The sequence below is a fragment of the Melospiza melodia genome, chromosome 12, assembly GCF_035770615.1.
Source record: "Melospiza melodia melodia isolate bMelMel2 chromosome 12, bMelMel2.pri, whole genome shotgun sequence".
Taxonomy (NCBI): domain Eukaryota; kingdom Metazoa; phylum Chordata; class Aves; order Passeriformes; family Passerellidae; genus Melospiza; species Melospiza melodia.
Window position 1 is genome coordinate 24,112,781 of NC_086205.1, and position 15,827 is coordinate 24,128,607.

The 15,827-nt window shown below is 48.6% G+C and overlaps 1 protein-coding gene across 4 annotated transcripts in view; it reads left to right on the forward strand.

The window, feature by feature from the left end:
• PLD1 (phospholipase D1) overlaps positions 1-14,398 on the forward strand; it is a 64,582-nt gene extending 50,184 nt beyond the window's left edge. For all 4 annotated transcript variants that reach the window (XM_063167320.1, XM_063167318.1, XM_063167321.1 and 1 more), the window contains 7 exons: positions 130-218; positions 3,318-3,431; positions 4,866-4,915; positions 5,799-5,933; positions 8,158-8,311; positions 8,930-9,044; positions 9,612-14,398. In XM_063167320.1, the coding sequence (XP_063023390.1) occupies positions 130-218; positions 3,318-3,431; positions 4,866-4,915; positions 5,799-5,933; positions 8,158-8,311; positions 8,930-9,044; positions 9,612-9,836 (882 nt within the window). In that variant the 3' untranslated portion in view covers positions 9,837-14,398. The remainder of the gene's footprint in view (positions 1-129; positions 219-3,317; positions 3,432-4,865; positions 4,916-5,798; positions 5,934-8,157; positions 8,312-8,929; positions 9,045-9,611) is intronic.
• The last annotated feature ends 1,429 nt before the right edge of the window (positions 14,399-15,827 follow it).

The window sequence follows — 15,827 nt, forward strand, 5'->3', positions numbered from 1 at the left end:
AAAGCCTACAATCCAACGGCACACAAACCCAGCTATCTTTGGTTGCTCTTGGTCTGAAATAAAGCATGCAAATACTTTGGGTTGGTTGCTGGCAGTGTCTGACAGTAGCTTCTCTTGCTTTTCCTGCAGAACCAGTTTTTCATTAGCTGTGCTGATGACAAAGTTGTCTGGAACAAGATCGGTGATGCGATTGCTCAGAGGATTCTTAAAGCTCACAGGTAACCTGTTCTTGATGAGGCACTGGAACTCTTCAGGTGCATTTCCATGCTGTGGTGCAAAAAAATAACCCCTCAGTGGCCACAGCTGGACAGTAGCTGTGCCAACACAGAACTGACAGGGTCGAGCATCTGCATTTGCAGCAGTGAGACTCCCGAGTGGTTTCTTTGCATCTATAAAGTGATTTTCTGGACTTACCCCAATATAAATGTATTTTTAACTACAGAATTTGTTTAAAGACAAGTCTTTTGTGCACTGGTTCAGTGCCACCTTTGCTCCATTGCCAATTTGCCTTGAGCTGGGTGGTCAGGCATTTTCATGGGTGGGAAGTGTGAACTAGGATTTGTGGTTTGTTTAAATAACCTAGAGAGGAGCGGCATCAAGCTGGGGAAGCAAACACATTTTGAGGATTTGACTGCAGGGTTCTGCTGTTGTTTGAACAACTTTTTCTAGTACATGCTGCAGGGTGTTCACCACCTCCAGTCTTTGCAGGGGGACCGTTGTTTGTTCCTGGATGGATTGAATCCAACCATGCTTTAGACACTCCTTCAGCACACCTAACCCTGTGCTAACATTAATGCCACAGGTTGTGGCTTGTCTTCACTTTGATCCTGGGCACCCTTGCTCAGGGTTGCTCCCCAGGAGTCTCTTTGAGACATACATTTCATAGTATTAAACTGTACCCTCCTCCTGCTGGGCTGAAATGCAGGAAACTTTCTGAACTTTTCCCTTTCATCTCTCATGGGCTGTTTCACCACACACGGAGATGTTTTCATGCATGGATTATTTTTTCCATATTGTAGTTGTCCAGAACTCTGCAGGGCCTGCTTTTCCAGAGGTTCTTTCTCCAAGGTTGCAGGAATTCTGCTCTTTTTTGCACTTGAGCTTGGAAATTCCCACTTGGATAAAGGCATCCAACCTGAGACAGCCACCAGAGTGCAGGACATGTCTGCAAGGCCACAGGAGCTGCCCTGGGCCAGGCTGTGTTCAGAGCACTGTGGATAGAAGAGCACTATTGCAACAGGGATGGCCAGGGTGTTATCTGCTGGGCCATTAACAACAGGGTGGAGTTGCCTGTAAGCTGCAGTGAGTAGCCCAAAAAATTGAAATTAGCTAAGGATGAAAAGGTGGGATGGATTTTCTCACCCATGGTAAATGAGGAGCAGTGCCAGTGCTGCTGGAAATGCTGTTGCTGTGTTTGTAGTGCAGCTTTGAAGCTCAGAGGCAGCTGGACAAAGCATCTTAGGGCAGCTTCCAGTGCCTAAGGGGGCTGGAGGAGAGCTGGAGAGGGACTTTGGAAAAGGGCATGGGGTGATAGGACAAGGGAAATGGCTTTGAAGTAAAAGAGGATTAGATCGAGTATTGGGAAAAAATTCTTCCCTGTGAGGGTGGTGAGGGCTTGGCACAGGCTGCCCAAGAAGCTGAGGCTGCTCCATCCCTGGATGTTACGGTTTTCCCATTTTATAAACTTTGTTTAATCTGTCATTCTGTCCAGATACTAAAAGTCTGTCACAAAAGGGGGCCACACGGATTCTTAGTGACCCATTTCCAGATATGATGCTCACTTCTGCATTACTCCAATTGTATGCCAGTATTGTGCTGGCTTAATGTTGGCAATTCCTAACTGAATATTAGGTTCAAGTTCTGCATTACTGAAGATTTAAAAGTAAATTCAGACCTAAATGGTTTGTATCATAATGCTAATTTTCCAAACTGCCCCAGGAGAACAGCATTTAATTATAAATTAAGGTCTGTAGTGAGCTTGTATACTTCTCACTCTTCTAGACTAAATATTTTCTACTGATGTTATTAATAATGTTCTTTTCTTGGTTTCCGCTTTTTTTCATGGGTGGCTCTCTAGGCAGTTTAGTAAACACTGTCCTTATACAAACAAGCTGCTTTTTGGGGAATGCTTTTGTTGGTAGACCTTTCTCATGATACAAACAGACTTGGTTTCACAGTCTCTTGTGTTTGGGTAAGGCCTCATTAACTATTTCTGAGCTCTGCTGGTGAGCCAGAGCCAGTCTGCAGTGCCCAGCACAGCTGGAAGGAAGCTCTGGTTGAAATGAGGCACACAGGTCCTCATTGTCTCCCTCCCAGCTCAGATGGGACCCCAGTGCTTCACAATTCCCACCCCCCTAAATTCACAGGCATGGCTTGCTGAGGAAGGAGTGCTGCTAGCAAAAACTGCAGACTGGCTCTTCCTCAGAGTGCTGCTGGAATGGTTTTGTGCTGATCAAACTGTGTTTGCCATCTAGTGGCAGCATCCTTCCATGGAGCATCATCCTCCTCCTTCTCCTGCAGGGCACAGAGCAGGGAATTCCCAGCGCCCAGGGGCACCTGGAAAGGGCTCTCAGAGCAGATGCACCTGGCATTTGTCAGCAGAGGAAACCCAAAGGGAGCTTTGAGAAAAGCCCCAAGCAGTGCCATAATAGTAGCTTTTGTTCTTAATGGGGTCAGGATTAGGGTATTAGGATTAGTTTGGAGAACTCTGAAACGGAGATTTTTGGGTGCTGTGATGTATCAAGGATATATTTGCCTTCCCCTAGTGATCAATGTTTTGCTTGTGCTCTGAACTTTTTTCACCTTTTGTGGAAACCTTTGTCCCGTTTGCACTCTCTCAATCTTGGGTTTCTGACTTCTGAAAAGCGGGAAGCAGTGGGAATGTTGGGTTAGCTTTTGGGTTTCTGTAAGCTTTGCTGTGCTCAGCCAGGCAGCTGTCCCCACCAGTCTGCACTAGGATCACTGTGACTGGCCTATTGGGGTGCTCAAACAAACTTCTATAGTGGCAGATACAATCTGAAAAATCCTTAGCCTGCCCCTGAATTTCAGTAAAAATGTGTTTCTTTTCCTTTAGCTTCTTTTGTTGTTAGCTGTGAGTAAATGATTCCTTCTGCTCCTGAAGGAGCTCTCAGAGCAGCACTGATGGCAGGTGATGATTTCCTGGAAATGCACTTCACACTTTGCTCCCTTAAAATCTGTGTGGTGGCCTTGGATGGGAACCAGCTCAGTCATCTCAGGGGAAATGAGACTGAGGGTAGTTCACCTGGTGTGAAGCCGTGCCTTGCCCAGGCTGACATTCCCCACTCTCTCTGTTCCAGGGAGAACCGGCGCTTCCGCGTGTACGTGGTGATCCCGCTGCTGCCCGGCTTCGAAGGGGACATCTCCACAGGAGGGGGCAACGCCCTGCAGGCCATCATGCACTTCAACTACAGGTACCTCACCAGCTGTCAGAGCCCCCTGCACACCCCCACTGCTGCAGGGGGTCCCCAAGCCCCCCCTGCCATCCGTGGGACCAGCAGGGACAGAGCTTTGGGCAGCCCGGTCTTGGGGAAGGTGTCCCTGCCCATGGCAGGGGCATGGAGCTAGATGAGCTTTAGGGCTCAACCAACTCAAACCATTCTATGATTTGTTTTCTGTAGCTATGATATTTTCTGAAAAATCCTTTCCTTAGGATTTTTTCTCCTGAGAAGCTGAGAGGCATCAGGAACAAAATGCAAACAATGGTTATCTGCTGCTGTGGAATGCAACAGGTGCATCTGGGATTGGTCTCATGTGGTTGTTTGTAATTAATGGCCAATCACAGTCAGCTGGCTCAGACTCTCTGTCCGAGCCACAAACCTTTGTTATCATTCTTTCCTTTTCTATTCTTAGCCAGCCTTCTGATGAAATCCTTTTTTCTATTCTTTTAGTATAGTTTTAATATAATATATATCATAAAATAATAAATCAGGCCTTCTGAAACATGGAGTCAAATCCTCATCTCGTCCCTCATCCTAAGACCCCTGTGAACACCGTCACATTTTCCACTTTGCTGATTAATCAGACTTGCTGGCCAAGATTTATCTCCAAATCTGCCTTTTTGGTCAATACTTGGCCTGGCTCTGCCTGTTGGCCCCATGCAGGCAATGGCATCTTCCCCAGTGTGATTCCCCTGCTGCAGGATGGATGTTTTGGGGGGGCACTTGCAGTCCAGCAGATCTCACAGGAAGGACTCAGATGCAGCAGGGTGAGAAATGTAGAAGGCAAAATGGCCCAAGGTGGTTTTACTGGAAAGCTGCTATGTTATGGTATGGCCAGGGCACAGTCAGTGTCCAGAGACTGCTGCAACCCTCAGAATGAAATCCCCCTTGTCTGCTGGCCTGCAGGGCTCCTGCTGCACCTCCAGGAGGATGAGGGGCAGGGGACACAAGCAGGTGGAAAGTAGAACATGCCCCTGACCCTTCTACCTGAGCTTCCTCCTGCAAGGGCAGCCAGAGGAGATTGCCCATGGGTTGGTTGGTTCTCAGTGGAATTCCAGCTGTGGCTTTTCCAGCCCAGCCATAATCACACCAACTCCCTGACCTGGTGTTCTGCACGTTTTCTTAACATGATTTCACACCCAGGCCTGGCACGGGGGGTAGCAGCCCTGCTTGTCACACATTTACAATCATTGCCACGTGCTCTGGAAGACAGAAGTGCTCCCCAGCTCCTCTGTAGGTTGGAATAAGCTCCTTTTGGAACATGAGCAGTAGTAACTGTCCTTTGGGAAAAGAAGCACCCTGTTTGAGAGGCAGCTGTGTTTGTGATTCACCCCACCCAGTTCTGCTCCAGCACAAGCTGCTGTCTGCAGCCACGGGGGTGCTCATGGCTGCCTACCTCCTTTCCAGGACCATGTGCCGAGGGGAAAACTCCATCCTGGGCCAGCTGAAGGCAGAGGGTAAGAACTTTATTCCTCTCCTCTGTGTTGTTTACTTTGGATGCTGCTGTTTGGAGGATGCATCTGTAACACATCCTGCAGCACGTGCTGCGGGCTCGTGGGGCTGAGAGCGACCTCCTCCTTGTCTGTCCTCCCATGGGGAGCTCTGCTGGGTCACACAGGCCATGGCCACTTGTCAGAATTGAGACCTGGCTGCAGCCCTGATGCAGAGGAGGGGAGCACCCCAGGGAGGAGCCCAGCACAGTTGCAGCTGCTCAGGATTGTGTTATTTGGAAAATGTCCTGAGCGGGGTCACGCTTCTGGAGCCACGGATCCCACACAGGGTTTGTTTCTGGCACTTGTCAGATGTGGAGAGGAAGAACCTGCCTAAGCAGGAGGCTGTTTCCTTGCCATGAGGAATCCTGCTGGAATTTGCTCTGCTGGGAATTGGAGCACTGTGAAAACCCACATAATCACAAACACTGGGACCGTGCATAATGCCTCATTTGTTCTAGGTCCTGGTGTAAATGGGAACTGCACACAAGTGCATTAGGACACATTTGCCATACTGAGCATGGACAAAACACCTGCTTCCAGCCTCCTTTCTGCAGCATCTGCAGAAAAACAGTCTCATAGTCCACTTATTGTGCCGTGCCCAGGAGACTGGAGTAATTTCTCACCGAAGTGGGAGTCTCTGAGCAGGCAGCAGATCGGAGCAGCACAATGAGCTCACAAGCAAATTTTCAAATCTATTTTTTAAAAAAACTCTTTCTTTTATCTGTTCATTTATAAGTTTTAAAAGTCAAAAGTGAACTGTTATTCATAGGGGTCTTCATGTAAACAAGGTCATTTTTTTTCTTCCACCTCCCTCATGCCATCAATTTTCTTATCTTTTAATTTTCAGTTGGAGATAAGTGGATAAACTACATATCCTTCTGTGGCCTTCGGACATATGCAGAGCTGGAAGGAAAGCTGGTCACAGAGCTCATCTATGTGCACAGCAAACTGCTCATTGCTGATGACAACACAGTTATAATCGGTGAGCAGGGGCTCTCAGGAGGGGTTTGGGGCCCTGGGTTCTACCTGGATCAATCCCTTCCCATCCCCATGCACAGTGCAGGCTGCAGTGCCTTGGACTTTGCTGTATTGTCATTTCTTTCTTGAGAAATATTTTGCTGTTTAAAAAAAAAAAAAAAAAACAAACCCAAAACCCAAACTCATAAATTCATCAAGAGGGAAGAAAGGATTCAGAGGGCTGTCATTTCATTTGTTTTTCTAAAATCTTTTAAATCTGTGTGTAACCGTGAAGAGAATCCCAGTGCAGGGAATATTGTCCATCTGTCTTGTATCAAACTCTGCTCTAGCAGGAAGACTTGTGAGACTTGTCATCTGTTCCTGAAAGAACAGAATGTGCTGTAAAATTTGGAAGGTTTGGACAACATGTGTCTTGTGTCAGCTCCATTTCCTAAGAATGGGACAATATGCTATAGGGAGTAATAGATATCATTTCATCCTCTTCTCTTACCGTATTTATTATGAGAACATGAAGCAAAGACAAGAGAGTTCAGGCTCAGAGCTCTGCACTGCAGCAGAATTTCAGCCTGTTTCTTTAAAGAAGCCCTTTTTGAGCTGTTACATCAGCAATAAAAGCTTTGCCAAGGAATACCTTAATACCAGATTTTACAAGACTCAAAATACTCCCTCCCTTCAAAGCAGATGCCCTGTGGTGAGGTTTGCTCCTCTGTCACCTTCTCAGATCCTGTCCCCAGTGCACAGAGTGGCTCTGAGGTGCTTTGATACCACAGCAGGAGCTGTGTTGTTCCAGCTGGGATGGTCTGGGGGGCCTGAGGCAGATCTTAGTTTTTATTTTCTGTACCTATAAGCTTGAGGGTTGATTTTTATACAGCCTGTGCATCTCTGCTGCCTGGTGAGGGGATGGGAAGTCATACCTTTTCCACATAAGAGTGCATGGAAATTAAGTGCTCATGGAGCTTCTGGGCTGGAGGAGGGGGTGAAAGGACAGAGAGGCACTTAGCTGGATTTTCCTCTGGAGGTGTTGGCTCCCCTGGAGTTAATCCAGTTCCTGGGGAGGCTCAATGGCTAACTGCAGCCTGGGGGTCTCTTACAGCTGTGTCTGGAGGTTTTTTATTGTTGTTTTGGTCCTTTCTGTGGGTTAATGACCTCATTATGCCTATCCCTCCCTAAATCTTGCTGTTCCCTTGGAGCCAACAGCTGCAAGCAAACAGTGTTCCCCCATGCCCTGCTTTCTGATGTCTTCGTAGGACAAAGAAACCTGTCTGGGGGACAAAGCCTCAGTGGTCTTGAGCAGATCCCTCTGAATGGCACAGCAGCCTGGTCTAGTGGAAAGTTTCCCTGACCATGGCAGGGAGGTTAAAAGGAGAGCAGCTTAAAAGTCTTTTCCAAGCCAAAGCATTCTGTGATTTACGCAGAGAGCTCATCCTGCCTCAGGTCACTGGGTATCCAAACCAAATGCAGTTCAGACCTTTGAAAGATGTGTGGCTCCTTCAGCAGAAGCATCTGAGAAGTTGCAGAAAAAACAAATTTGGAAAATGTTGGCCTGTGCTTGGCTGTGATTTAATTTTCTTCCATTGAAGCCTACAAAAATTAGTTGGGTTTTTTTTCTCTCTCCCCCAGCTCCTCTCAGGGTCTGTGTTTCCATAAGGAAGCCCCTGGTTGATGCCTGGGCTTACCTAGAAACAGAGGCCAGACAAAGTTAAAAAGATAAAAGTGGATATATTTATTGAAGGGCCTTCAGGTACAGTAAGGGCAGACAAAGCCTCCCCAGGGGGCTACACCCAAAATGGACAATGGTCATGAGTTTCTCAGACAGATATAAATTTGGTCTATGGTATATAACTTCATTACCTGAATCTAATTATAGATTATAGATCTAATTATATGCCAATTTGCTCCCCACCCTGATTCACTTTGGTTTGTACTTTTTGGGGCCTGGGACAGACGGTGTCCTTGGTTCTCAGGCTTAGAAGGATCTGACCAAAATGTGAAGAGAGCTTACCAACACTCTGTATGGAGTTCAGAATTACACATTAATGCAGTCCAGGATCTGAAAAACACAACAGCTAAAACCTTAAATACAACAGCTAAAGCCTTCGTGCGTCAGGTTTGGGTTTCACCTGTGGGAGCCGTGGATGTTCCCCACGGGGCCGGGTGGTGATGGAGGCTGTGCAGGAGCACCTGGAGCAGCAGCGATTCATTGCCCGTGCCTGTCGTGCCCTGCCCAGGCTCTGCCAACATCAACGACCGCAGCATGCTGGGCAAGAGGGACAGCGAGATGGCCGTCATCGTGCAGGACAGCGACACCGTGCCCTCGCTCATGGACGGCCAGGAGTTCCGCGCCGGCCGCTTCGCGCAGTCCCTGCGCCTGCGCTGCTTCAGGTGCGGCCGGGGGACGCAGCAGGGATGGGGGACAGGGGACAGGGGACAGGGGAGGGCTTGCTCAGGCCTCACCCGCCCCACAGCCCTTCTAACCAATGGGCCAACACTGCCTGCCCAAGCTCTGCCCGGCCTGCGCTTAGCCCAGGGTTTTGCTGCTGTTTCCTCAGGCTGCTCCCCAGCTTAGCAGCTTGATTTTACAAATTATTTTTGCTCTGGGATTTCACTAGCAGAGCTCATAAACAAGTGGTATTTCCCCTCCAGATCCCGTTTGTGCACACTCTCAGTCTTGGGTGGCAGTGTCACTTTTTAAAGGAAGCTTCTTTGCTGGGAGCAGCCATCTGGCCCACAACACAGCCATTTTTAGTTTAAGGCCTTTTTCTTTTTTTTTTTTTTTTTTCCCACCCTGTTTCCCATCTGGACAGTTACTGCACAGAAGAAAAGGAGAAAATGAGGCAGCTTTAGAGCTGAGAGATTATCACAGAGCATGGAAGTGGGAGGGTGCTGGGAGCGCACAGGGTTTGGCAAGTCCCAAGGAAACTCCTTGTCTCCTGGCATTTATCAGGAGGGGAGTGCCCAGTGCCTCAGCCTGTGTGAGCATCCATCCCTTTGTCTTCTCAGGGTTGTCCTTGGCGGCTCTGACCTCAGCCCTGAACACCAGGATCCCGTCTGTGACAAATTCTTCAAGGAGGTGTGGATTGCCACAGCAGCTCGGAATGCCACCATCTTTGATAAAGTGAGGAGCACAGCAGCTTCCCCCTCCCTCCATCCCTCACAGGGGCAGCAGATGCCAATGGGAGCAGCAGCACAGGGAGGGCAAAGAGAGCAGGTCCAGTTCCTGGGGCAGGACTTTCAGAGATGTTTTGAAGGAATGAGTAGTGTCAGATGCAAGAGCTATGAACAGGAAAGTGGAGCTGGTGAATTCTCAGTGTGACAGCACCCATGAAGGCAGCAGATCAGATTTCTCTGTGTTTGCATCAGCTGTAGCTCCAGTGAATGACCATGGTGTAGTTACTACTTGTAATTAGCCACAGTGTAACTGGAGTAGAAGCAAATTTTACTCCTGTCTTTTAATGAGCTTTTGCAGTGATTAGAAAAGGCCCTGGAGCTTCCTCTCTGCCTGCTCCAGCCTCATCCAGGGCAGGCACTTACCTCTTCCCTCCCTGTTCTCTGGGCTGTTCATTCAGTCACTCCCACCCTGGGGAATTTTCCAAGCACTGGAAGCTTGGTCCTTTTTCAGGAGCTCTGCATTGCTGCATTTCCCCTGCACTGACAGGTGACTTCTGCTTTCTGTTCTGCTCAGGTGTTTCGATGCCTTCCCAGTGACCAGGTGAATAATTTAGCCCAACTGCGTGATTTCATCAGCAAGCCCAAATTAGCAACTGATGATCCTGTGAAAGCAGCAGAAGAATTGAAAAAGATTCGTGGGTTTTTAGTACAATTCCCCTTTCGTTTTCTGGAGGAAGAGTACTTGCTTCCCTCTGTTGGAACAAAGGAGTCCATGGTACCCATGGAGGTTTGGACTTAAGAAGATAAAGCAGACTGCTTTACCTTTTAAAGTCTTGTTCTCAGGAGAGAAGTTAATGAAAAATACGGGATTTTGGAATGTGAAAGAAGACTAAAAGCTTCTCCACCAAGGTAATGAGCCTTCAGAAGGATTTTGGTGGAGGAACTTGAAGCAAATCAACACTAGCAGACAAGAGGAGCAGAAAAACTTGCAAATGGTGGCAGACAGAAGCTTAACTTCTGGAGGAGTTACTTCTTCAGGCATGTTCTGAGCATCTAAAGGATGCAGGCTGCTTCCTAGGACAGGAACTGACTCCCAGTCGATGTTGTCACCACTGCCAGCTGTATCCTGTGCTTGTGATCGTGCTGTGGCTGCACAGGAGGCCTGGGCTGCCTGTGCTGCTTCTCAGGCTTTGGGTGTCTGCACCTTGGCTCGCTGGAGCTCCCCATCTCACCCCTCCACATGCCATCAGAGCACACTGTGCAGCCCTGCCACTGCTGGGAAGTGCCATTTGCTGCTGCCTTGGGCTGTCCTGCAGCTTTCTGAGTGTGTTTCACTTCTTAAAGGGAAACAGACTAACAATCCTGTATCAGAATCAGCATTTTGGTCTCTTCATCCCTTCAGGGGAAAAAAATCCTCTTCCTATTGCAGCTGGAGCAATCAGCAGCCCTCAGGCTTGGCAGAAGGCAGTCTCTGGAGGTGCTGGAGATCACTGGAGCTTGCTGGCCTTTGCACACACAGCACATCAGCTTGGTCCCACTGAGTGTGACTGATTTCCTCAGGAAAGGATCAAGGTTCCAACTCAAGCCTGAGGTGTGCAGAGCTGGGGGAAGCCAAGGCCCTGCATGTGACAGGACTGAGACTGGAGAGGCAGCGTGATCTGGACCAAGCTCTGCACTCTGTGCATTCATCTTGCAGCCTGTGGGGAGATTTTCATTTCCATCCCTTTCCCCTTACTCAAAAGAAGGGAAGGGCCAGTAAGCTGACACCATGCTCAGACCAAGCTGATGTGTGGGTTTGTAGATGGGGTGAAGGCAAGGGGGAAGGGGAGCAGATGACAAAGCCTTGTCTCTGCTCTGCTTTGTTACTGATCCAGCCACAGCCTTGAGTGCAGTCATGCAGGATGTGTCTTCCCAAGCAGAGTGAAGCTCAGCATGCACATTCCTGTTTCACATTGCTGTTAGAAGCTTTCCAAAGCTCTTTTGCACCTCCCTGTACAGAGCAGTTCAATCCAGCATCCTGGGAAAAACACTACAGTTCCTGGGTTAGGACCTGGTGTGGTGGGCACCAGCCTGGGTCTCAGCCCATGCTCCATCCTGCAGTGAGGCCTTGTCTCCCAGTTCCATGTCCAGCCCCAGCCTGAGGTGTTCCTGGCAGCCTGCAGTGCTGTGTCAGCCACTGGGATAGTGGAGCATTATGGAATGGAAACACTTCAGGAGAGTTGGATCTGGAGGAGTGGGAGGCTGAGCTCTTCTGCTGCCCCCATTCAGGCATCCCTCCCTTCCCTTCCCAGGGTTATACTGTGCCCAACACTCCTTGGTCCAAAGGCCCAGTAAACTGGTATTTATTTTGTTTCACAGAAGAATTTATATTTTTTCTTTTCTACGTCTTCCAGCAGTTTTTTAACTGGAAAATAATCCCACTGGTCACCTACCTATGCCCAAAAGGTAGCTGGCATGACATTTCAGCTGATTGCCTTGTGTGTTCAGACCTGTAAATAGGCACCAGCTTATTCTGTCCCTGCTGCATCACCCAAATAGGGAACAAACCCCAGATGTTCTTCCAAATCTCAGCCCATTCCTGCAGCTTCCACTGTTTTACACTTGTGTTTTGTAGATGCAGTTGCCTCCTCTGCTCCTTTCTGGCATCTGTGGTGTGGTTCACCTTTGGGAAGTGCATGTGCAGCATTTTATGTGCTTGAGTCCAGGGGGTTGATGGTTTTACCTGGCATGCTGTAAGCACAGAAATATCTTCCCTTGACATTTTTCCTCTTCAAAAACCTGACCTGGGGTCACCCCCTGCAGAACCAAAGCAATGTGTGCCCTGACCATTTCCAATCGGAAAGATCAAAGGTGTCCTGTGGTTTCACATCAGTGCAGGGTCAGAGCTTTCCTCTCCTGATGTTTTTAGCTGTTTTAGTTGGACTGAAGCTGCTGACTTTAAACAATTACAGCCTGCCAGAGAATCCTTGTCAGTCACACAGGTCCATGTTCAGAGTCAGAAATTGTTCAACCCCACCACCTGCGCACTGAACCTTGAAATGCAACACTCCTGTCACCTTCTAAGTGCTCTTATTCTCCTCCTCCTGATATTAGCAAAGGTTTTTATAATTGTTAAATTATCCTTACATTGTCTTTTAAAATGGTAGGTTGCTAATTGTTGGGGCTTTTAACTGCAGAGGTGTTAACTCCCCCTCTGCCAGGCTGCTTTGGGGAACAACCACTCCGGCTCTGCAATGCTCAGTAGCTGCTGGTCCCCAGTGACACAGCAGAGCCATGGAGGGACATGTAATTGAGTTATTTGGTGTGAGAAGGTGCTAATTAAGGAGCTCTTTCATAACTGAGGTAGCAGACAGGCCTGATGTTGGCTCTCTGTCTGGCAGGAGGTTCCCCTCTGTGGAAGCAGAGGCACTGTGCTGACCATCCCTGCCCTGTGTTGGTGCTAAATTCCTGATACCAGGAGTTTAGAGACATTCCAGTGCAAGCAGGGTGTGCAGCCTCAGCACAATGAGGAGAGCCCAGCATCCCCCAAAGCTTGTGGCACCATCAGGTTCCCTGTGGAAGCAGCTCTGCTCACCCCAGACAGACAGACAGACAGGAGGGCTGGAGCCACTCCAGTGATGACCCTGCTCACTCACAGCCCAGGCTGTGCTGTCTGGAGCTGCCTCCTTGGGTCCTGTGTGCTGCAGGTTTGTTTCTTACATTAAGAAGCCTGCGAGGTTGAGCACCTTGAGAGAGTTGGTTTGTGCACCTGAACAATCACAGCTTCTTAGTCTGTCAAACCAGCTTGGGCTTCAAAGTGGAGAAAGTCACCCATGGTACCCAGAGCTGGAACAGGAGATGAGGATCCAAGCACTAGCAACCCCAGAAACATCTGCTGTTTCTTGTGGTATTTATTTGTTACAACTATAGGGAATGAGAAATTCTCCCAGACTCAGACTTTATTTTGTGATTCAACCCGAGTAGAACACTTCTTTTCCCTTTAAATTATTCTTTAACGGGTATCGTTTTGAGAACTCATGCTCCTTTCCTTAAATCTTAATGGTCTAATATTTTAAAATATGTGTTTTGTTGTATAGATATTGGACTGAATAAATGTTTCACTGTAAAGATAATGCATGATTTAAAAATGAGGGATAAAATGTCATTGTCTGCAAGAAATGTACTAAAAACAGTTTATAAGAGAACCACTCCATGGAAGAGGCAAAGTGCTCAGCTCAGTGTCTGTCTCTTGGTCTCAGTTTGTCCCCTGACTTGGTGAGCTGTGCTGCATTAAACCCCAAACACTCCATTTGCCTTTCTTTTGATGACAACATGATTTTGCAATGCTGGTGCTGTCCCTGGGAGAAGCTCAGTGCAGGTGTTGCCTGGCTGGGACTCTCCCATGAATTATTTCCAATGAATATTTCCTTCCGGAGGGAGCATCCCTGTAACAATCAAGTGCAGATGTGCTGTTGTTATTTCAGTGTAAGGAGCCTTGAACACTTGTGGCAAGGACGCTCTGGGGGCTGTGTCTGGTCACAGAGCTGCATTTTGGGGACACTCCCACACAAGTGTGAGAGAGCTGTAGGACAATGCCATTTCCCTCTCCACGCTGGGCCAGGCTGACCCCTCTCACCAGAGCCTTTCATGGTGTGCTTTTCTTCCAAGGGGAAGAAGAGCAGAGCAGGATATGAGCAGGGTGCCCCAGAGATGTGAACACACTGTCACAGCTCCTGGCACTCATTCTGCAGATGGATTCAGCCAAGCAGTGGCTGCTGCCCTGCTGGAGCCAGGAGCTCTGCAGGATCCAGAGTGGAACTGCATGGCCTGAATCAAGGCCAGCCTGTGAATCTCAGTGTATCCAAGTGGAGCTGCCCCAGTCACCACACATCGACCACTGAATGCAATGATCCTCTTGGGGTGTCACTTTTTTCCTTTCCCTGCCTGCTTTCTTGTTAGATTTTCCAGTACTTGTGGTTATTCTATTTTTAACCTTCCAGTGTCTTCATAAAACCTCCTCTGTGTCAATAATTCCAACTTTCCCTAGTCCTGACTCTAGGGAATTGAGAAAAAGTGTCCAAAAGTCACCATTTTTGGAATGTTTTGTTGTGTTTTGCAGGGTTTTTTTTTTTTTTTTTTGAAATTATGTCTCTAGCTAACCTAATCCACAAAAGGAGAGCTTCCACTTGGGGTGTGAGCGCAGGTCTCCGTGCATCCTTGACTGTGCTGCTGTGATACAGAATATCCCTTCTGTGAAGGCCGCTGGAATTGAGTTTTGTATCCTTGTTCCTGCTAACCATGGCTTTCCTTTCCACTCTGTTTGTATCTGGTAAATGAATGTGTATTAATGGACTGAAAATACAACAGATCATCACGTCAGAACGTTTGGCTTTGGTGTCTTTCTCCTTGTTTTGGGGGCCTCATCCTGCCTTGAGTTCTGTCCTTGTTCTGTATCAGCAGCCAAGACATGAGGGGGAAAGGCCCAGAACAGCAATAAAAAAGGCTAGACTTGAGTCATTTGGGTTTTCCTGGGAGAGGGAAATTGCTGGGGTGAAACAGCATAGAAAGAAAATTGGACTTCTTAAATAGATTAAAAAGTCGTGGTTTAAAGGAGTTTTAATAATCCAGAAGCATTATGAAAGGCACAGACAAAAATGCTCTGTCTCCAAAATAAAATTAACTTGCCCCTGTCTATTTTAACTTCCAGTAAAGGAAATTCAGCAGAGAGAGAGAGGGGAAGAAGCAGCTGCCTGTTGTCCTCCAGGGGCAGAAGAGATTAATAAAGCATCAGTGGCATTTCCAAGCTCTCTTGCAAACTGAAAACATATTAACTTCTCCATTTCTTAGGTTTCATCTCCTTCCTCAGATGCCAGAGGGCTCTCTGCATCTTCAGAACTTCCAAACCCAATCTGTGTCCTCGACAGACACAATAAACCGAGACAGCAGAGCCAGAGGGTGAGGCAGGGTTGGTAGGGGACATCAGGCACTGGCGAGTGCCACTCCTGAGTGACACTGTCGGCTTCTGCTGCCACTGCAGCATCCCCCTGCTGATCTGTGCCTGCTGAATCCCACTTGGGGGCTCCTGAGGAGGAGGCAGCAGCAGGCAGAGCAGTGTGGGAGCTGACACTCTGCACTGCTGGGTGCAGAGCTGAGCCCAGGGGTGCTGGGGGCAGCAGGGGTGCTGTGGGGTCACACAGGGCAGCCACAGCTGAGGCTGCTGTGTTCTGCTGGCATTGCTTGGGTTCCCTGTTGGCTTTGCTTGGGTTCCCTGCCAGCAGCAGGAGAGCCCTGGGATCACAGCTGAGACTATCTTGGTGTGAAATTAATGTGAGACTGGAAGTTTCAGGAGTTCAGGTATGGTTTTGTAGGAATATCCTTTCCCTCCTCTCCGTGGTTGTCCTGGTTTTGGGGGGGATAGAGTTCATTTCCCTCAGTAGCTGGTGGGTTCTGTTTTGGATTCAAGCAGGGGCCCAACCTGAGGGCACTGTTGCTGCTTTTGCTGTTTTCCTCTCCTACAGGACCTGCCTTCACTCACATCCATCCCTCAGAGCAGGAGTGAGTGCAGCCATGGCTGTGGCTGGCACTGGCCAGGGGAGGCAGGGACGCGATGGCAAAACTCGCCCTGCCCTTGCCCTGCCCAGCCTGTTCTGTTTGCTGCTGCAGGATCTGCAGCCTCGCTGATGGCTCCTTGTCCTGCACGCACAGAGTGCCCTTGCCAGGGTGTTCAACAACCTGTTCTTCCCAGGGTGGATTCCTCCAGCCCTGTTTTGTGCCGAGGCTGTTCCTGCCTCCTCCCACAGGTCAGATGTGG